Raw genomic sequence first — 22,394 nt, 5'->3', positions numbered from 1 at the left:
ATGGCCTGCTCTGCCAGCCTAGAGATCCTGCTTGGTGAGTGATGGACTGGTCCTCTGTCAGTACTGCAGCAGCTGGCCCTGATGCCAGGTGGCTAGATTACTGCCCTCCACTTCTGAAATCCACCCCCGCCTTCCTTCCCAAACCCAACACAGGGCCCCACAGCCTCCAACTTAAGCTGAACATCAGACACAGTTTACTTTGGCTGTAATCTCTGCCTCACTATCAGGCCTTAACTTCCTCACCTCCATTAGAATCATTACATAACAAGGAGATTTTACTGGAAGCGAATGTTAGGTTTATTGACATATCACCACTACTGCCCCTAGAGGCAGGGAGGTGAACCGGAGTCCAGGCTGCCAGGCTGCAAGCAGCTACACATGGCCTTGGTTAGGGAGCCGTCTGTGAAGTGCTGATTGCCTGGAAACCCAAAACCTCAGAAACATAAAAAAAGCTAAACTTTGTAACCCAGAAGTTTCCTTCTCTAATAGGAACCCAGCGTAGAAATGTCTGTTTATAGAACTCTTAAGAGCACTCCCCCTCGACTGTTACAGTGAAGTTACTGTGTGCCGTTTTGCATCTTAGCATCTTTTTTAGATGAAGAAAGTTGCTGTGTCTTATTTATAGCAGATGTTCTGCTCGGCCCAAGCAGAACGCTCTCCTCTTTCATTTCCTCCCCCGTCTCTCTCATCCTCCTTCCCCACGTAGAAGATCGGGTACAGAGGCTGAGACCTGTTCCACTGTAAACTCTGCAGGAACACAGGACTCCACACACACCACACACACACTGGGTCTTTCATACAGCAGGCCCTCTGCAGCGGGTCCCTGGGTGCCTGCTAGGGCTGGCCCTCCTCAGGCCCTCTGCAGCGGGTCCCTGGGTGCCTGCTAGGGCTGGCCCTCCTCAGGCCCCCTCCCTGCTGGAGGCCCGTTCTGGACAGAACACCACATTCATCCAGACCCAGGCTCAGACCCAAGCTCCAGATATCCAGACTCAGACCCAGAACTACCCCAGACCCAGAGCTACCCCAAGACCCAGACCCAGAACTACCCCAGACCCAGAGCTACCCCAAGACCCAGACCCAGAGCTACCCCAGACCCAGAACTACCCCCAGGCCCAAACCCAGACTTACGCCCAGGCACCTAACGGCCAAACCCCTCCAGGTTAGTTTGGTTTCCTCCCTCCTCTCAATAAGGATGACACCGACGCCACAACCTCTTTCATCCTCTCTGAGGCAACATCTCCCACTCTGCCTCTCACATCCTCTTTCTGTTTATCTCATCCTCTCTCTCTCTCTCTCTCTCTCTCTCTCTCCCTATCTCTCTCTCCCTGCCTCTCTCCCTCTCTATCCCTCTCTCACTTCTCTTTTTCTGTCTTCCGTTTCTACTTTCTCTTTTTGTCATTTCTCTCTCATTCACTCACTCACACACACACACACACACACTCTCTCTCCTATCTTATCTCTCAGAAATAACCTCGATCAGACAGCATTGTCACTTCTGCTAGATCAAATCTATGTCTCTGCCGATAACTCACGCGAAAAAAGAAAGCCAGAAATAGAAAGATAGTAAGAGTTCATAAGCAGTGTAGCGGAGGATAATATTTTGGAGTTGACAAACTGAGGTCTTGTGATGTTTTCAGGAGGCTTGTTTCCTGATCAGTTGTCACGAGAACGGACCTAGTTGGATCTTTGTGGAAGTTCCTCATCCTTTTCCAATAACCAAACTCACACACACACACATGCGCGCACACACACACACACACATACATACATACATACATACATACTAACATGACGTGCAGTACAAATGCAATATGTTTGTGCCCAGAGGGCGGGGTTTAGTGTACAAGAAACGGATTGGTCAGGCTCTGGGCTTGAGTGCTGCTGGGAAACGAGAGAGCAGGGTTTCCAGAAAAGTAATGTGACCTTCTACCCATCCGTCACAGGAAGTGGGCAGCCTGTTACTTCATCAAGGCTGCACTGCAGCAGTAGCAGATTAGCTGATAAAAAAAAAACTACACTCAGCATCCGAGACCACAGCATCTGCGACCTGACAAGATTGTCATATTTGCCTAAATAAACTTCACATCTCGATAGCAACCAATACATATAAAGGTTTGTTGGTAATATGAAATTAATCCGACATCTGTGGGTGTCGCAAGACTGTAATAAACACAACAAATCATTAAGCCGTACCCTGACTAATGATTGGACGGGCTGTCTGTCTGTCTACCTACCTACCAGCGTGCACTCTGCCCCTCCACTCAATGCCCGTTACTGTAGTTTAGTGGGAGTGGCTTTGAAGGGAGGGGGTGGGATATTATGGTTTGAATCATTTGGAATTGAAGCTAAAATACATTTACATTTAGTCATTTAGCAGACGCTCTTATCCAGAGCGACTTACAGTAAGTACAGGGACATTCCCCCGAGGCAAGTAGGGTGAAGTGCCTTGCCCAAGGACACAACGTCATTTTACACGGCCGGGAATCGAACCGGCGACTTTCTGATTACTAGTCCGATTCCCTAACCGCTCAGCCACCCGACTCCCTCGAAAATAGCTTGCTTCGCACAACTTGCCTACATAACCTTTAATCAATGGTGGACTAAATGGGCACAATATGTATTTGTTGTCTAGCAACAGGCCAGTAGATGGCAGAGACGGTAGTTTCAGTGGTTACTGTTGTCACAGGAAGAGGATTTTCATCTGACGTCCTGTTTGTATTGGTTAATTGTCCTCCAGTATCCTTTCCTTTCATCGAGGACAGCTCTGTTGTCACGGAGTGTGGTCAACCATAGGACTTCTCATCGCTGGAAGGGAGCTGTGTGTGTGAGAGAGAGTTTGGGTGAGAGAGCTTGGGTGTGCACTCGACAATCATATTAATACCAGATGGGCTGCAGTACAGTATAATATAATTCTGGATCTATATATTCTAGCTGAAACATATGATCACGTTCAGGCCTGCTGGTGTGATCAGCTCTCACTCAGAGCTACACACACGCGCACACACACCCTCGTCCTTCCATACGAGCATGCAGACTGTTATTTTGGAACTGTGTCCAGTATTGTCACGCTCAGAGACATGATGGATGGCTTTCCTCGAAGCCCCTGGCTCCTCTCCAGCCTGGCCTAGGTCACTGACGCTGACGCTGGCTACGGCGCGGAACAGATGTGCAGGGCTGGCTGAGACACGCGGCCCCGAGGCCCACTGGAGGCAGCTCTGCAGTAACATCACCACATCTCTCTCTCCCCTCCCACCCCTGCCCCCCCCCCCACCCCTACTAATGGACAGGGCAGCCCTTTATGTGCCCTTATCCTGTTGTAATCTGAATCGATTAAGTTGAGTGTGTTTGTCTGTTAACCCTCTGCCCCCTGAAAGCGCTCCTATTGCGCAGCAATAGCCTGTTGGACAGGGAGAACATAGAGAGAAGGAGGGAGAGAGAGGAATCTGGGTAGAGAGTGTGAGGCTGCCAGTAATCCACAGCCACAAATCCCTGAAATAAGTGCTCTGATCCCGACCTCTCTCCTCTATGAATATTTCATGATGGCGAAATAGTTCATCAGAGCCCTCAAGGCTTGACTGGGACCCCCCATTCCTCTTTCTGTCCTCCCCCGCTATCCCTCTCTTCAGTCTCCCCATCCTCCCCCTAGATCTCCATCCTCCTCTCCCCGTGGTCGGTTATCTCTCTACCTCCGACAGAGGTGCGGTCCAGGCAGGGGTAGGACACGGGCTCGGTCTCACCTTGTGACCGGGCCTAACTGGTCCGACCAGCCCTGCAGCCAATCAGCTTCTCTCCAGGAGGAGTCAGCTGTCTTGTCATCTAACCACTCAGGGTGTGTTTGTGATTTCCTGGATTCAGGGGCTAATTTGGCAGCATTTGGCCGTGTGTGATTGGCCTGGCTGTAATCTCGTCAGCGTGCGGGTCACATGGCTGTTGTTTGTCGAGCACAAACACCTGGGTTGTGATCGCAGCAGGAAAGCGCTATATGCGTCGCTTGTGGTTAGCCACCGAGCTGGTGGAAATAGGATGATCAGAAGTGCACACAGGAGAGACACACACACACACACACACACACACACACACACACACACTCCTCCCCCGGAACCTTGTTTGTATCTCGAAGCAGTAAAAAGGAGACCAAGTCATGCTGTTTTCCTGTGTCCCTGGCAAAACATTTCAACATTTTAGACTACAGTGTCTAATTTGGCTCGTTGAATAGATAGGCAGGTGTCCAGAATGCACATGCGTATAATTACACAGTTGTTATATATAGGCATCGCAACAGGGTCGTTTTTAATTAAGGATTGAATGCACTCTTTAGTGACCTAGTATAACTGTATTTAGGAGATCAGTGTACTGAGATCAGTGTACTGTACAGTTCTAAAGTATTTGGATCTTCAGCTCTCCTGGTGACCCCTGAACCTCTGTGTACACGAGAGAGTGTGAGCGTGAGGTGGCGCAATGCAGACCTGGTGACTCACCAATGCAAGGTCACTCGGTCAATACACACACACGTGTGTGATGATGACTCTCTTTCACACATGCACATTAAATAGGTTTGTTGTCAAGAGTGCAGCCTAGCTGAGGCCCTGATTGAAACCCTCTGGTGCTAGCCCAGGCCCAGCCAGGCTCAGCCAGGCCCAGCCAGGCCCAGCCAGGGCCCAGCCAGGCCCAGCCAGGCCCAGCCAGGGCCCAGCCAGGCCCAGCCAGGGCCCAGCCAGGCCCAGCCAGGGCCCAGCCTGGGCCCAGCCAGGCTCAGCCTGGGCCCAGCCAGGGCCCAGCCAGGCTTCTGACAGGGTAGGCTCTGCAGCCTGTAACCCCGCCCCCCCAGTCTCCCACACCAGCCTGTTAAACACAGTGTTTATAGAGGGTCTCTCAAGCACAGTGACCACAGCAGAGCTGCTTCTGCTAGGCTATCGACGCCAGCTCAAGTATTCTTATTAAGACCCACACAGACGCGAGCCAGGGCACTGAGGAGGTGGTACAGGAGGCCACAAACAGCTGCTTATGTTTTCTCTGTCTTCTCTTGTTTACCTGTGGTCTCTGTTCTGTAGCTCATCCAAGCCAGGTTGAGTCTCACCACCCTGTAATTAAGTTTGTAAGTGTGAGAGGAAGAGAGACAGTGACACACACAGAGAGAGAGAGAGTGAGTTAAAAAAGAGAGCGATAGGCAAAGTGTGCGTGTACGTATGTGTGTGGGTGTGTATGTACTGACCCTGTGTCCCTGCGTGTACGTGTGTGTACATGTGTGTGTACTGACCCTGTGTCCTTGCGTGTACGTGTGTGTGTGTGTGTGTGTGTACTGACCCTGTGTCCCTGCGTGTACGTGTGTGTGTGTGTGTGTGTGTGTGTACTGACCCTGTGTCCCTGCGTGTACATGTGTGTGTGTGTGTGTGTACTGACCCTGTGTCCCTGTGTCTCTGGTAGGATCGTAAGCTGTCCAAGACTGAGCGTCAGCGCTTCAAGGAGGAGGCGGGGATGCTGAAGGGGCTGCAGCACCCCAACATCGTCCGCTTCTACGACTCCTGGGAGTCCCCCTCCAAGGGCAAGAGCGCCTCCAAGTGCATCGTACTGGTCACCGAGCTCATGACCTCAGGAACACTGAAAACGTGAGTGACACACACACACAGGTACAGGCTCGTGACACACACACACACACACATCTGGGAACTCGTACAAAGGCTGTTAAGGATATTTTTGGACTTTGCAGTACACTCTTCAAACAGAATTATAGCAGACGGATGTTCCTGTCTCCCTCCGGACTCTGTTTCTCTCCCACTGGTCTCTCTCTCTCTCTCTCTCTCTCTCTCTCTCTCTCTCTCTCTCTCTCCCTCTCTCCCTCCCACTGGTCTCTCTCTCTCTCTCCCACTGGTCTCTCTGTCGGGTCTCTCCCTCCATGACTCACCTCCACACCAGAGCACCACCAATGGAGATGTGAAAATTGGTTCAACAGCAGCAATTACCATTAAATTACTTTTTCTTCCCAATGTCCTTTTCCTCCTAAGAAAGCTTTCAATACCTGCTTTTATAACGAGTCATATAATTTAGCACTTTGGTTGTCTGCTGGGTTTTTGGGGAATTCTGAGTCGTTGCTCTAAGTGGAGCCGCTATTGTGAACCAGGTTGTGCTCCCCTGGAAGACCCCCTGTGCATCTCTATCAACCAGTCCCTCAGTCTGCCAGTCTCAGCCCTGATTCGTCAGTACAACACACATCACTGTGGGTGGTGATGTGTGTGTGTGTGTGTGTGCCAATGTATGGCCAGCTCCACTCCCCCTGCCACGGAGGCAGAGTGCATCATGGGAACGTTGCCCATGTGCCAGCTGCTGCTTCTGCAGATTCTCCACATTCCTGGCGGAGGGCTGGATAGAGAGAGAGGGAGGGAGAGAGAGGGAGGGTAGAGGATAGATAGAGAGGGAGTGAGATGGAGAGAGAGATTAATAGATAAACAGAGGGAGTGTGTCAGGCATGCTTTTCAGCTGTGTTGTCGCTCCCTAGAACTATGTCCACAGGGGCAGAACCATACAAATGCACCCAAGTGCATTCTGGGCCAGCAGCTCCCTCCAGTGGATGCCTTAGGCTCCTTTGTCCACATTTACTGTAAGAGACTCTTTCTTTTTCTCTCACTCTCTCTTGCTCTCTCTCCCTCTCCCCTTCTCACTCTCTTTCTCTCTCTTTTTCTTGCTCACTCTCTCTTTCTCACTCTCTTTCTCTCTCTCTCTCTCTCTCTCTCTCTCTCTCTCTCTCTCTCTCTCTCTCTCTCTCTCTCTCTCTCTCTCTCTCCTTGTCCCTTCCTCCTCCCCTGTGATTACAGCCCTGCTGGGTCGAACACAGAGTGGTTATGCTGGCAGTGTGCGGGCCGTGCCGAGAGACAGCGGTCACGCTCTGCCACCAGGCGCTCTGTCTCCAGGGGGGCAGCCTGGCTCTTGGGGGGGCGGCCGGCTGGCATGGTGCCCCCCTGGTGGTGACGACCACACGGTTTATATACACATGCAGGAAGCACACTCACATTAACAGTACAGACTGGTTTCAGAGTTCTGGAAATGTTTGACCTCTGACCCGCTTACTCACCGACACACAAACACTCACTCACTCACTCACTCACTCACTCACACACACACGAGACCAAGATCCAGCTCTGCTTCTAGAATGTACTCCTTCCTCCCAGCTGTCTGAAAAACGGATCATTAAGGGCTGAGAAAACAAGGAAAATGCGTGTACTAAACGCTGTTGAAGCTCTCAAGAATGGAGATATATTTGTTGTAAAGGAGAGAAAAGGAGAAGGGGGGGCGTGGGGGGGAGGTCAGCTTTCGGGTGTTTGACTGTTGCCATGGAGGCACTGTACTCACACACACACACACATTCAGTCACACACACCTGTCAACTCTCTTCACAGGGGCCTCGCCTCCTCCACCATGATCCTGTTCGGCTCCTCAAACACCCCGTCCTTCGTACTGTTCCACGTCTAGTCCGTGTCTGTAAACACACTCCACCCCCGTCTGCTGACCAACCCGCCTCTCCATCCTGCTGCAAAGCTGCTTAGAATAGATCGTCTGTCACTCTTTTCAGGGTTTTGTCACGACGCCTTCCTCCACTGTCATGCTGGGTTGTCGACGGAATAGTTTTCCTCACTTGTGAGACCCAGAGGTTTGAAGTTGGCCCAGATAAGGCTGATGGATGAGAGAGGGGCCGGCTGTTTGTATGATTGACAGGAGGCCGGAGGGTTAATGGCTGTCGTCGTGGATATGCTTCCTGTCCCAATCTGTCAACATGACGCTCAGTGACATGGAACACACCTTCCTAAATAGCAACTGTGTGTGGGAAACACAGGGTTTTATCTGATGGTGTTCACCATGTAGAACTGGTCTGTCCACAATACACAGTTTACTACAGTTCACTACATAATTCACTTGTTTATGATCTCTTTTATTCTGAATGTTTATTTGTATTTCTGGGTGCAGCTTTGGTGAAAAGGCCAAGCCACATTTTCCACTTCTTGGGACAACAAAGGGAATCTTAATGTTAATCTCGCAATGTTTTGTATTAGTTCAAGCAGTAGCTAATGTGTGTGTCTGGTGTGTGTGTCTGTGTGTGTGTCCTTTTGTGTCTGTGTGTTTGTGTGTCCCGGTCTGTGTGTGTGTGTCCTCAGGTACCTGAAGAGGTTCAAGGTGATGAAGATCAAGGTTCTGAGAAGCTGGTGTCGTCAGATCCTGAAAGGCCTCCACTTCCTGCACACCAGGGCCCCGCCCATCATCCACCGTGACCTCAAGTGCGACAACATCTTCATCACCGGGCCCACCGGCTCCGTCAAGATCGGAGACCTGGGATTGGCCACGCTCAAGAGGGCCTCTTTCGCCAAGAGTGTCATAGGTGTGTGTCATGACCCCTGAACTCAGACATACATGCAAACTGACACGGGTACACACACACACACACCTTCTTCCCAGCTGGCAGAAATTAGAATTCATGTGTAACCACCGCTGACTTCTGGAATGGAATGTGTGGGTTTGAGTGGAAGGGTGCGGTCAGTCACAGAGGAGGAAGAGTGAAAAATGTTTGAAATGAACGTAGAACCTTTTTTTATAGAGTCTGTGATTCAGAGTCTGAGTAGCATGTGTGGTAAAGCCTCTGGCGCAGGCCGGCCTGCCAGGGTCTCCAGTTTCATCCTGCCAGGTGTGCTAGAATACTCCCTGGGGGGAAACTGGCAACCATCTTGGTTCAAACTCAGTTTTCCCCCCACCTGTGAGATCAACTGACTTAGATGCTTTTATTGCTTTGATGTGAAACTAATCATCATCTGCTTTCTCTCCTTCTATCTTTTTTTCCACCCCTCCTTCTCCATCCTGTCGTCCTGTCTGGCAGGTACTCCAGAGTTCATGGCTCCAGAGATGTACGAGGAGAAGTACGATGAGTCGGTGGACGTGTATGCGTTTGGGATGTGCATGTTGGAGATGGCCACGTCAGAGTACCCCTACTCTGAGTGTCAGAACGCCGCCCAGATCTACCGCAGGGTCACCAGCGTGAGTCCTGCTCTCCTCTCTCTGTCTCTCTCTCTTTCTCTCTCTCTCTCTGTCTCTCTCTTTCTCTCTCTCTCTGTCTCTCTCTTTCTCTCTCTCTCTCTGTCTCTCTCTTTCTCTCTCTCTGTCTCTCTTTCTCTGTCTCTCTCTCTCTGTCTCTGTGTCTCTCTCTTTCTCTCTCTCTCTCTGTCTCTCTCTTTCTCTCTCTCTCTCTGTCTCTCTCTTTCTCTCTCTCTGTCTCTCTTTCTCTCTCTCTCTCTGTCTCTCTCTTTCTCTCTCTCTGTATCTCTCGCTGTCTCTCTCTTTCTCTCTCCCCCTATCTCCTCTCCCTTCTGTGATATTTTCGGGAAAAAAGTTTTGAAAGGTTAAAAAAATATTTCCTGAAAAAACGTCTAAAGATATTTAATACCAAAAAAAAATTAAGAAAAGTTAAGGTAAGAAAAAGCTAAATTATTTCGAAAGAACGTGAATACTTTTTACTTAAGTATGGAGTCAGGTGGCTGAGCGGTTAGGGAATTGGGCTAGTAATCCGAAGGTTGCTGGTTCGATTCCCGGCTGTGCAAAATGACATTGTGTCCTTGGGCAAGGCACTTCACCCTACTTGCCTTGGGGAGAATGTCCCTGTACTTACTGTAAGTCGCTCTGGATAAGACCGTCTGCTAAATGACTAAATGTAAATGTAAGTATATGTCAGAGCCCATACTTCTTTACTTTAACTTGAGGGAAAAAGAGTCTTTTTAAACATGAGTATCTGTACTTCTACTTGAGTGAAGGATGTGTGTACCCTCTCTGCACTGGGATATCTTTTCCCTCTCTCACTCCCCCCCACCCCCTCTCTCTCTCTCCCGCTCTCTCTGTCCACCATCTCTCTCCATATTTTGCAATCCCTCTTTCTTGGAAGAAGATGGTTGTTTACTCATCTATGGATGAATAGAGCAGTCATGAGCTGGGAGACTAGGATGCAGTCATATGACACACACACACACATACACACAAAGCGTACAGTATCAGCAGTAACAGCAAGAATGGAGGGCTGTTCTGGGGCTTGAGGTGGTAATCACCAACAGGGGGCGATTGAGATCAGTGCTGCTGTGCTGTGGCACGCTGGGGTGAAACTAAAGTAGCTCCCAAGTTCTGAACACTCTCACACGCACGTGCACACACATATTCCACACACAAAGTCAGGTGTTTCGAGGCTAATTGCTACAACATGCTGGAAATTATTACACATTCCTCTCTTCTTCCAGACCCCATGATTTCCATTGTTCTGGTGTCACACGTAAACCGCTCACATACCACATGCATGGCTACACTGTTTAACATCATGCAGCAAGGCGAGAAAGAGATTAAAAAGGAGAGATGGGAGATGAGGCACACTGGTGTGGTGGGCGAGTGCTGCTGAGCTTATCTGCTCCTCGACAGCTGTGTGCGGCTTTTTCCAGATGTCTCCCAGACTGATATCTGGTCTGTGATGTCATGTTTCGTTCGCTACGCAGTCAGGGAGTCATCTGATTCGCTGTGTCATATCCTGCATCGCCAGCTTCTTCAAGATCAGCAGCTACCATCCAATCAATCGTCCATCAATTCATCCTTTCATTCATCCATCCGTAACTCCGAGGCAGACAGTGTGGAGGGTTGTGAACATGTATTCAGTAGGGTTGGGGGGAAAAAACGATTCGCATTGGAATCGCGATTCAGTCTTCTAGCGATTCACATCGATTCACAAATTGTAAAAATCTTTTATATTTTTTATGATTAAAAATCGTAAATTGATTTTTTTTTTGACCCCCAAGAAATCGATTAGAATCGTGAGGTACTAAAAGATTCCCACCCCTAGTATTCAGGGTGGTTCCTCTGCTCCCTCTTTTTCTGCTCCTCCTCTTTACTCCCCTGTTCTCCTCCTCTCTCCTTCTCTGTTTATCCCTATTTTCCCTCCTCCTCCTCTTTCTCAGTCGGCTGGTGCTAATTGTGTCCCGCTGCCTCCACAGAGAGCAGCGACAGCCTGCTCCACTGGCGCTCAGGCATCCAGTGATAATGTCCGGGATATTTCAGCCTCTCTTTGTTCTCTCGGTCTAATCCCTCGTCCGGACCCTCACCGGCAATTAGCACTTGCTTGCTTTCACCTTCCCCCTCCCACACACACACCTCCGTGCTTGAAAAGGCAACACTTACCACTCCGCGGAGTCATAAAGTCATAATTGCTCTCTTTTTATCGTTTACCGTCGTTCGTCTTCCTTCTCAGTTCCCCGCACTGCACTGCCTGCTTATCCTCCACTTTCTCCTCCTCCTCCTCCTCTTTCTCCTCCTCCACTCCCTCCTTTAGTGAAAAGCGGAATGATTACCTATAATTATCTTTATATCGGTGGGTCGGAGGAGGTGGGACACCATGGATTTAAAATAGAGATAAAGAGAAAAAGAGACTTGCTCCCCCGTAGCAGTGTCGTCTATAATGAGGCTGTTTTAAGGGCCTTGTTATTGGACTACGTCTTCTCATCAACTTAATTCCATTAGTTCTTCCGTCGTACCTAACCCTGTTTCGGCCTGGAATGTGTGGGGTGGGGGGGATCCATGTTACGCAAGGTCGTAGGGCTTGATTGGAGGAGGGTGGTGGAGGAGGTATAGGTTCGGTAGAGAGACCAGTGTTCCAGGACAGAGTATCAGACACTGTGTGCCAGGTTAGGTCAACGAAGGTTCTTTTCGCTCTGAAGCCACGGTAAGTCTCTGTCCCTCCTTCTCTCCATCCTTCTGTCCCTCTATCTCGTCTTTCTGAGTTTCAAATTCCTGGTTTATCTCTCTGCTTATCTCTGTCTCACTCTCTTTTGTGTTTTCTATTAAACTTATCTCTCCGCCTTTCCTTCTTCCTCTCTCTCTCTCTCTCTCTCTCTCTCTCTCTCTCTCTCTCTCTCTCTCTCTCTCGCTCTCTGTCTCTCTCTCCCTCTGTGTGGCAGGTTGTTTATGTAATTCTGTGTCATCTGAGGTGTGGTGTGTTTGTGGAGGTATGATACCAGACAGAACTAGAATAGCAGGCGAGGAGGCACACATCTTTCCCTCTCATCACTGCTGGGCTGCCTGGTCGCTTTGCTTTGAGTTTTGAGAATTCTAGTTCTAGAATTAAAATTAAAAAAATTCTAGAGTTCTAGAATCATGATGCTCTTATTTGAAAAACAGTTTACTACTTCATTACCTGTCAAGTGTGATTAGCTGTTATACCTACATGAAGGCAGCATAATGGAGATAGATGTGTGTTAACCACCTAACTGGATATTAATAATCGCTACGGTGAAAGGGCTAGTCTACTGTACTACAGCACTTGGAATGTGTTTTTACTTGATCCTAAAACACGCACTTTTATAATGTCCCATGTGAGGCGACAGCTTTGTCCTGTGTGTCGTGAGAGAGAGGCTGGACCTACAGCAGAGAGCAGCAGCTAAGCTGCTAAATGTGTGTTATCACGCTCTAGTTGGTTCTGCATTAACCTCTTCTGTGTGTGTGTGTGTGTGTGTGTGTGTGTGTGTGTGTGTGTGTGTGTGTGTGGTGTGTGTGTGTGTGTGTGTGTGTGTGTGTGTGTGTGTGTGTGTGTGTGTGTGTGTGTGTGTGTGTGTGTGTGTGTGTGTGTGTGTGTGTGTGTGTGTGTGTGTGTGTGTGTGTGTGTGTGTGTGTGTGTGTGTGTGTGTGTGTGTGTGTGTGTGTGTGTGTGTGTGTGTGTGTGTGTGTGTGTGTGTGTGTGTGTGTGTGTGTGTGTGTTCACAGGGGGTGAAGCCTGCCAGCTTTGACAAAGTAGCCATACCAGAAGTGAAGGAGATCATCGAGGGGTGTATCCGCCAGAATAAGGACGAAAGGTAACCACGGAGATGCACACACACACACACACACACTCATTCAGGCGCACACCTCCACTTTAGTGAATTGTCACATAACTGGGTTAGATAACACCTCCCTCGACCCCTGACTAATCCAAACATGACCTCTGACCCCCCCGTGACCGAGGCTGTCGTTCTGATACAAGTCAGATGTCTGAACAATGAGAGCATCACTCGCATGCACGCACACACACACAACAGATGCCTTGTTTGTGTCCTAACAGGCTAATCACACTCCATGCCTAATGTATTGATTTAATAGCATCATCACTAACTGTCATTGATCTCTCCCCCTCTCTCCTTCTCTATCTTCATCTCTCCCTCTCTTTTTTTAAATCTCTCCATCTCTCCTTCCCTCTCTACATCTCTCTCCCTCTACCCCTCCCTCTCCCTCCCTCTCTCTCCCTCCCTCTCTCCCCCTCCCTCTCCTCATTCCTCTCTCCCCGTCCCTCTCTCCCCCTCCCTCCATCCCTCCCTCCATCTCAACCCCCTCCCTCCCCCCCTCTCTCTCCCTCCCTCCCTCCCTCCCTCTCTCTGTCTCTTTCTCCCCCTCCTTCTCCCTCCCTTCCTCTCTCTATCTCTCTCTCTCCCCCTCCCCCTCTCTCTTTCTCTCCCCCTCCCTCCCTCTCTCTCTCCCTCCCTCCGTCTCTCTCTCTCAGGTATGCCATTAAGATCCTGCTGAACCATGCGTTCTTCCAGGAGGAGACAGGTGTGCGTGTGGAGCTGGCCGAGGAGGACGATGGGGAGATGATCGCTATCAAGCTCTGGCTCAGGATAGAAGACGTCAAGAAGGCTCAAGGGCAAGTACAAGGACAACGAAGCCATCGAGTTCTCCTTCGACCTCAACAAAGATGTCCCCGAAGATGTGGCCCAGGAAATGGTAAGAAGGGAGGCGGAGAACTGATCCGACCCAGCCAGGTTTCTCCTGACCTCTTCTCTTCGTCAGGACTTGATGCGCTCGGTTTAAACATCAGATTAGCTGTATTGGTCACATGCATTGTAATTAGGTATCTTGGAGTTTGTATGTGAGTGTGTGTGTGTGTGTGTGTGTGTGTGTGAGGGTGTGTGTGTGTGTACTGACGTCTCCAGCAGCATTCAGCCTCGTCTGTCCCGTTTGCGTCCAGGTCGAGTCTGGCTACGTGTGCGAGGGCGACCACAAGACCATGGCCAAGGCCATCAAAGACCGTGTGTCTCTGATCTGCCGCAAGAGAGAGCAGAGGCAGCTGGTGAGGGAGGAGCAGGAGAAGAGGAGGCTGGAGCAACAGCAGGCCGAGTCCCCTCAAGTCTCCCCAGAGTCAGGCCCTCGCCCCTGGCCAGCTCCAGACCCAGCCCAGCCTTGGAGAACCGGAGGACGCTGAGGTGCATCAACACCAGACGCTCTTCCATCAAGCCAACATCTCCATGACATGTAAGAACCCAGGAGAGGAAGGTCTCAATTCACCTTGTATGCGTGTTTTGCGACATGTATTTCTATATTTATCGAATTGCATTTCTTGTCCTTTGCCCCCCCCCCCTCTCTCTTCCTCTCTCTCTCCCCCTCCTTTCCCCTCTACCTCTCTCTCTCCCTCTCTCTCTCTTCCTCTCCCTCTCTCTCTCCCCTCCTTTCCCCTCTACCTCTATGTCTCTCTCTCCCTCTCTCTCTCTCTTCCTCTCCCCCTCTCTCTCCCCTCCTTTCCCCTCTACCTCTATATCTCTCTCTCCCTCTCTCTCTCTCTTCCTCTCCCCCCTCTCTCTCCCCTCCTTTCCCCTCTACCTCTCTCTCCCATCTAGCTGACGGCGTGGTGGACAGTGGTCAGGGTTCCTCTGTGTTGTCTGACTCCCACCTGGGTCAGCTGAGCATGTCGTACAGCCACCCCCCCCACCCAGCCACCCCCCCAGGGCCCAGCCCCAGGCCCCCTACCCTCCCCCCTCCTCCCAGCAGCACGTAGCCTACCAGCAGCAGGCCATGGTGAGTGTCTTCAACATACCCAGACGGGGGATTTCTACAGTGCAGTGAGTTGTAGGTTAAACTGTGTGTGTGTGTTTGTTGAATTGTGTGTGGCATGATGTTTTTGAACCTTCATCAGAGATGCGGTGAGTGGGAAAGGCAGGTTTTAATTTAGTCTTTAGCTGAGGAACACATAGTTCAACACTTTCACCAGTATACAGTTCATAGTGTATATGCTTCATGCCCTACCCAACCGCGGGGCGTTAGCATGTTAGCATTAGCAATGCAGCTCACAAGACACCTACAGTATCAACCAGCATTGAGCATGTTAGCATTTTACAGAGCAGTTCTCCAGGGAGCAGACCACTATCCTTTAGCTTTTGTTAGCATTAGCATGTAAGTGACCCGTCTCCAGGGAGCCATAGTATGAGCTAGCGTTGGACAACCTCTAGATTCCTCCTGACCCGGAATGCCCTCAGTTACGTCGACATGAACTAAGACACCACTCCAGACAGCCACCAGGGTCCCAGGAGTCAGAGGTCAAACAGGTTGTGCTTTCCACACCAGTCTGTTTGATTGCGCAGCGGGGTGGGGAGGTTCCATCTTCCTTGTGGTGAGGCGAAGACACGATGACTTCCTAGTGTCTTCCTGTCAGAGGTCAGAGTGATAGGATAGGAGCAGCCCAGGGTCACAGCTGTCGAGGGTCAGATAAGAGGGTCGTGGAACCCGACCCTCGGCCTGGGGCCTTGCTGTGCTCATCGGCTCCTAGACAAAACGAGCAGGCCTGTTCCAGGGTTAGAGGCAGGTAGAGTAAGACTGGTCACACAGCGTAGTCTGGGACGCCCTCTAGGGGGCGCCACACACAGGTGAGTTCTGGGACAGGTAACTTGCAGGACTGCTGGGAAACTCTTGTTCTTCACCTCCCTGGTCCGCGGAGCACGGATAACTGTTTGACCGCGTGTGTGTGTGCACTTGTATATGCATGTCTGTGTGTGTGTGTTACGGTCTCTCGAACGTGGACCCGCAATCAGAAATCTGGGAGGTGCCGACAGAACGATGCATGCGGGAGAAACCAACACCTGGGTGAAGAGCAAACTCTCCCCTCTTGAGTTTGTCGTCTTCCTCTCTGCCTCTCTTTCTCTCTCTCACCCGCCACTCCCCTCCTCCACTGCAGCTCGACAGCCACGCATCACTCTGCCCCTCCTCAGATCTCTCCATCCCTTTCTTTTGTTAAACCGCACCCTCCCAACCCCCGACCAAGAACCCATTTTTGTTTATTTGTTTTCCTCCCAGGTTTTTTGTTTTCCACATGTTTCGTTGTTGCTTTTTTGGAGGTTTTTCTTGTTTGTTTTTGTTTACATTGACCGCTGCGGTTGAGCACACTGTCAGGGCCCCACCAGTCCTACCTGGGGGTGGGAGGGGGGAGGGAATCCAGCCTTTTAGACCATAGTTTTATTGGTCCAATCTACCCAACATTATGCTTTAGTCAGGCAGTGATGTTATTAAATTCGCCCCCAATACTGTACTGTATGTGACTACGGTGACATACAACTCTGTTACTGTGGTCACAAGCCATGTCCTTTTGAAGGATGGGACCATCTTGCGAATCCGTGGTCTCCCCTGAGGCCGTCCTGGGATTGGCTGGTTGTCTGAGCGGTGTGCTCGCTGCAGATCACTGTGTGGATCACAGTGTTTTCATTTTCTGTTTATTTTTAATTATTTTGATCCCCTTTTTGCCTATTTATGTATTGTCTTTTTGATTTCCCCAAAAGACTGTGTGTTGTACTTGTATGTCACGTAAATCAACTTGCTTCTCTCAGCCATGGTAGTAAAAGGATTAAGCCTTTTTAGGATGTTTTATTACATGTCGCTAAGGATCTATCTGACTTCATGATCGATCGATTGATCGATTCTGAATCGATCAACGAAATGCAGTTTCCTATTCCTCATAGTCGTCTAATTTGGACTGAGCATGGTAGTCTGAATTTTTCACTTCGAGTCACTCGAAGTCTCTGTGTTCCAACACAGTTCTAACACCTGCTGTAAGACTCAAATCAGTTACTGTGGATACTGGATGTGTCCTATCTAACACCTCTTCTTAAACAAAAATGTCGACCTCTTAACACCCTTGTCACAAAGACAGAATAGGCCTCTTGACATCTCTTGTAATCTGTTCTAAGCAATAAATCCTTTTCTTGTAGACGCTTTCTCATGAGTGTCTACGCACCTGGCTCATGAGCACCTGGCTCTGTTTTGTCTTTCCAGGTCTCCCATCTTTGCTCCGTGTCTTTAACACCTGTCCTGTTGCCGTGTTCCACGTCACACATTTAGATTTCTCCTCCATCGTTTGAGTAAACATTTCATGTTTTGTTGTGGTTTGAAGTCTGTGCATTGCCTATGTTGTTTTAGTTTGTGTCATGAGTTCTAGTTCCATGTGTGTTTGTAGTCATGTTTGTTTTGTGAGTGTTTTAACCCTACCACTTGCTCCTCCTTCTCCAACTCCTCCTCTTTCTCCTCCGCTCCTCTTTCTCCTTCTCTCTTTCTCCTCCTCTCTTTCTCCTCCTCCACCTCCTCTTTCTCCTCCTCTCCTCTTTCTCCACCTCTCCTCCTCTCATCCTCCACCTCCTCTTTCTCCTCCTCTCCTCTTTCTCCTCCTCTCCTCTTTCTCCACCTCTCCTCTTTCTCCTCTTCCTCCTCTCATCCTCCACATCCTCCTCTCCTCCACCTCCTCCTCTCCACCTCCTCTCATCCTCCTCCTCTCCTCTTTCTCCTCCTCTCCTCTTTCTCCACCTCTCCTCTTTCTCCTCCTCTCATCCTCCACCTCCTCTCCACCTCCTCTCCTCCACCTCCTCCCCTCTTTCTCCTCCTCCTCTCTTCCCCCACCTCCTCCTCCTCCTACAGCATCCTCCCCATCGTCGTCGCAGTCGTAGCATGTCCGTTTGCGTCCCCTCCTACTCCTCCGTCCCCCCTCTCCTGACGGCCCCTCCCAAGCCTCCCTCCACCCCTCCTCCGGGCCTGGCCTCCGCCCTCCTGTCCCCGCTGCGGGGACCCTCCGACAGGGACACGTTCGCGGGCCGCCTCTCTAAGGCCCTGGAGAGTGTCTTGCCCCTGCACTCCACCCCCCCCAGGCAGCGGCAGCGCCGGGCCAGCCTCCCTGCTCTGTTTCACAGCCCTGTATGTTCCACCATCCGTCTGGGTGAAGCAGGGCCTGGACAGGGAGGGGGATCGAGGGAGGATCAGAGAGGAGGGAAGGGTCACCACAGGTTTGCATGTTCAGCTTTACAGCCCAGATTCTTTGAAGCCAAAAACAAAATAATAATAATAAACATTAAAAAATCCAATGTGACGTTCCACATTCAGTTGGAAGACATAAAAAAAAAAATGTCTCAACTGTTTCGTCGTGGCTGTTTGCTGAATGTGAACCTGGTTTCAGGGTACCTCACTGGTGTCTGAATCTAGAGTCTGGGTACTAGTCAGATCAAAGATGAGTTGGCGTAGCGACAGATGAAAAAACTGTGCCCAGCAGTACCTGAGTAAAAGCTTACACAGTACACAGTCAGTAGAGGATGAAATCGATGGCTAAAACAATGTCCTACAAGAGACAGTTTTAGAAGTACAGTAAAACAAAATGACAAAGTACGAAATCTGCTTCCAGCGTAAACGCTGTACGTTCCAAATCCTCTGCTGGCAGGGTCAGCCTTAATTGAATTCAAAAAGAGAGAAGAAAGAATATCTGACTGAAGTAGTCTGTTTTTGTGTCGTCTCCTTTCCCTATTAGCGGCGTTGTTGGATGTCACGCCATGGAGGAGAAACCTGTTGATCTTTTGTCACATTGATCACACACTGTTCCTCAACGCTAACAGCCTAGATTGAATCATCCTAATAGGACAGCTTGCCTCTCACATTCGGCATCCATCTACGTATTCTAACTGAGTTTTGAGAACGGTTTATAGAGCAGAAGATGCTAGAGTTAACAAAACTGTTTACGTAAACAGGCCAGGTTTGTACTACTGGTTTTAGCACAGTAGGATACTTTGTCGCAATTTTTCAGACACCAGTTAGGAGCCATTATGCCCCTGTTTCTGTCCTCTCTCTCTCCCTCTGTCCCTCTCTCCCTCCAGGTGACCTGTGTTCACATTAAATACAGGTCAGCTGGCATCTCTCCAACATCTGGATGGGACAGACTGCTGCTCTGCTCCCCACACAGGGAGGACACCCACCGAACAATGAGGAGTTTCACCCTGTCAACTCAGAAACCTCACTGCTTTTTCCTTTAGACGTTTTGAGAAACGGCCTTCCTGTTCTGGTCCAGGAATTAGTCCGCTCCCATGTTGTCTCCTATTATACAGTACACTCAATACTCGGAAGTGACCCTGTTTGGACAACAGCGCTTTGTGTTCCTAGCAGTCACAAGGTACCAGATATCTGATTAGATATAGACTAACTAGATTCATGTAGGTATAACCACTCTTTCTGATCTGCCTGTGATGTGGAACATCAGTCCGGATTAAAACGTTGAAACAAAGGCATTGTGTTTTGCGACAACATGGCAGTTCAACCCGGATCTTATCTGGTAGGATAAACATTCGAATTGTTCTCGGGTCCCCTTCACAGGCCCACATCAAAGCCGTGCGTTCTGTCATAAACCCTACGCTTCCTGAACACACGTTGTTGTTCGGAGCTTGAGGGAGTGCTGGTAGCGAGCGTCCCCCTGTGTGGCAGCTGCTGCAGTCCTGTGGCCTTCCAAGAGCTGGAGAGGCGAGCCAGACCTGGATTTAATACCATACCATAGACGCTTTTGTACCTCTGACTGACGGACTGCCTGACTGCTTTTCCTCTTACCTGTCCTTCTTACCTGGTTTCTTGTTAGGATCTTTGTTTCTTTGGAAATGGAGTTGTGCTGAGAGTAGCTCAGTCAGATTCCTCTCTTTTTATTATGCTGTACCTCTTCAGTGCTGTCTCTCTCTCTCTGTCTCTCTCTCTCTGTCTCTCTATCTTTCTCTGTCTCTCACTGTCTCCTTCCTGATGAAGCTGATGTATCTTATGTCACAACAGCAGCAGCAGCAGTCTCTGCCTCACCCATACAGCACTGCAGGAGGAGGGGGAGGAGGAGGAGGAGGGGGAGGGCCCCCGGCAGGACTCCCGGACCCCCCTCTCTTCTTCTCCTCCATCCCGGAGCGACCCATCTCCTTCTCTCCTCCTCCCTCCTGCCCTCCCAAGGCGGCCTACAACAACCAGCGCCGTAAAAGTACGTCCATCCTGGAGGCGCACACCCGACACTTCCAGCCGGCGTACCCCCGCTACGCCAGCAGCCTACACCCCTTTTCGGGCCTGGAGGTGGACCCCTCCTCCCTCTACATGATGCCCAGCTACGCCGCCCAGCGCCTGGGCGAGCCCCTGCACCTTCCCGGCCAGTCGGACCCTCTGTATGGGTACAAGGACGTCCGTGCGGAGCAAGAGGAGGTGGTGAGGAGACGGAGCTTAAATCAAGCGGCCCTCCTGGATCACTTTGAGGCGCTGGCGTACGGAGGCTACCCCATGACGGCCCACCAGCTCAACCAGATCAGCTTCCACCAACAGATGCAGGCGGCCGCTGCTGCCGCCTCCCTAGGCTACGACCCCCCGCAGGGCCCCCCGTCGTACCTCCACCCCCACATGCAGAGCCACCTGCGGCTCAGCCACAGCCCCGTTCCCCAGCTGCCCCCCATGAACGCCCCCTCGGGCCTCCCTTCCTCTGCGTCCGACCCCATCTGCTACCAGCAGCAGCACCCTTCCTTCCCCCTGTCCGCCCCTCCGGTCATGGACCCTCCGCCCCCGGGGAGCGTGTTCGAGTTCCAGTTCCAGAACCTGGCAGACCCAGCCCTCCTGGCCAGCACCAGGCTGTACCGACCCCGCCGCGGATCCATGGACCTCCCCCTGGACGAGGGCGGAGCTGGCGGGGGCTCGGGCTCCGGGTCGGGCACCTTCACCCGCCTGCAGCCGGTGACGGAGGAGCTGTGCAGCTACATGAGCCCTGAGCTCCCTCTGCCCCCTGGGAGCCTCCTGCTGCACGGAGCCCCTCCAAGGGACCGCAGCCCCGAACCCTCCAGCGACTCCCTGGAGTCCCCCCCCTCCCTCCCAACCACCCCCGCACCAGGGGGACTCGTCGGCCGCCCAGTCCATCCCCCACCCCTCCTACTACGGCTCGGAGCCTGGGGGAGGCGTCAGTAGCGAGGGCCAGGGGCATCCCCCCAGCCAGCAGACTTTCCTGTTCGTGCCGCCCTCCTCCGCGGAGCCCCCCGGGGGAACGGCCACCCACCTCAGCCTCCTGCAGTCCGCCTGGGCCAGGAGGGCCAGTCTCCACGCTGAGCTGGCCTACACCGAGCCCGGGCTGGGATACGGCGACATCGGGCAGGGCTACCACGACGCCTGCATGGCCTACCACGATGTGGGGCTAGGCTACCCGGATTCTGGCCTGGTCATGCAAGGGCCTCTCACACTGGTATAGAGAGACACCCACTACTACTGTATCCTCCTCCCCACATCCCCCCCCCCCCAACCCAGCCACCAACCCCACCACCAACCCCACCCTCATGATCAACATGATTCAGCCTCGTTTTTTTTTTTCGACTTTTGGTTGTGATTTTAACCCTTTCCAGCCTGGGAGTAAACTGCCACTTACAGACCTGCTGTTTAAATCCCCTTGTTCTGTCATGTGTATTGGTTACAGACCTACAGGAGTGTGTGTGTGTATGTATCAGTAAGTAATGTTTTGTCTGTATGTATCATATATGACTATATGGGACAATGTGTGTTTTAAACCAATATGAACTCTGGTATATCAACATATTGAGCATGCAAATCCAAAGTCTAAGTGGCCTGGTCTGTAGTGAGCTTAGCATCCTGCATCCAGGTGTTCCTCACTGTGAGACAGCCTAGTGAGCTTAGCATCCTGCATCCAGGTGTTCCTCACTGTGAGACAGCCTAGTGAGCTTAGCATCCTGCATCCAGGTGTTCCTCACTGTGAGACAGCCTCGTGCTCCCAGTACATGGAAAGTGAACTGGAAACTCTGAACCTTGTTTTCCCAAAAATACGTTAAAGATATCATAATTATAATCCTGTGGCCACTTTGACTTTGCTGATTTGTATGATCAAACACACAAACATACAACAAAAGTTGGGGGTTTAGACAGTGCTTATAGGACCCAGGGTGATTGTGGTCCACAATCACCACACGAGGGAGGATTATATTTGTTTTTATATAATTGTTGATTTTGATTTATTTTTTCTCTCTCTCACTTTAACAGTTAGGTATCAGTTGTGCAGCACTTATACAACTAGATCTACTTTAAATGGCTGGAAATGGTTAAAATGTTTGTATTTGTTTATTTGTCTTTGTCATTAGAGTGTTACCGAGGCTCCACCTCTGAACGGCAGGGCACCCACAGGGGTCAAAGGTCGCTGATGTCACCCTTAGAGCCCTGTCTTACATTCTTAATCTCTTATCATTTTTTTGTTTTGTTTTTTTTGTTGCTTTTTCTTTTATTTGTCCCCCACTTCTCTTTGTTATGCTTTAATGCTGTGAACACTTGTCACCAAGGTAGGTAGTCTGAAG

At 50.7% G+C, this 22,394-nt stretch overlaps 1 protein-coding gene across 1 annotated transcript in view; it reads left to right on the top strand.

Moving 5' to 3' along the window:
- wnk1b (WNK lysine deficient protein kinase 1b) overlaps window positions 1–22,394 on the top strand; it is a 38,639-nt gene continuing 16,245 nt past the window's right edge. The window contains 15 exon segments of the mRNA XM_067254948.1: window positions 1–34; window positions 839–1,159; window positions 4,616–4,794; window positions 5,425–5,606; window positions 8,145–8,365; window positions 8,858–9,015; window positions 12,763–12,851; window positions 13,532–13,664; window positions 13,666–13,752; window positions 13,997–14,225; window positions 14,643–14,725; window positions 14,728–14,820; window positions 17,701–17,973; window positions 19,861–20,897; window positions 20,899–21,280. Coding sequence (XP_067111049.1) covers window positions 1–34; window positions 839–1,159; window positions 4,616–4,794; window positions 5,425–5,606; window positions 8,145–8,365; window positions 8,858–9,015; window positions 12,763–12,851; window positions 13,532–13,664; window positions 13,666–13,752; window positions 13,997–14,225; window positions 14,643–14,725; window positions 14,728–14,820; window positions 17,701–17,973; window positions 19,861–20,897; window positions 20,899–21,280 — 3,501 coding nt within the window.

Source organism: Osmerus mordax, chromosome 17 (genome assembly GCF_038355195.1).
Source record: "Osmerus mordax isolate fOsmMor3 chromosome 17, fOsmMor3.pri, whole genome shotgun sequence".
NCBI classification, from domain to species: domain Eukaryota; kingdom Metazoa; phylum Chordata; class Actinopteri; order Osmeriformes; family Osmeridae; genus Osmerus; species Osmerus mordax.
This window is presented reverse-complemented; position numbering and strand designations above follow the sequence as displayed.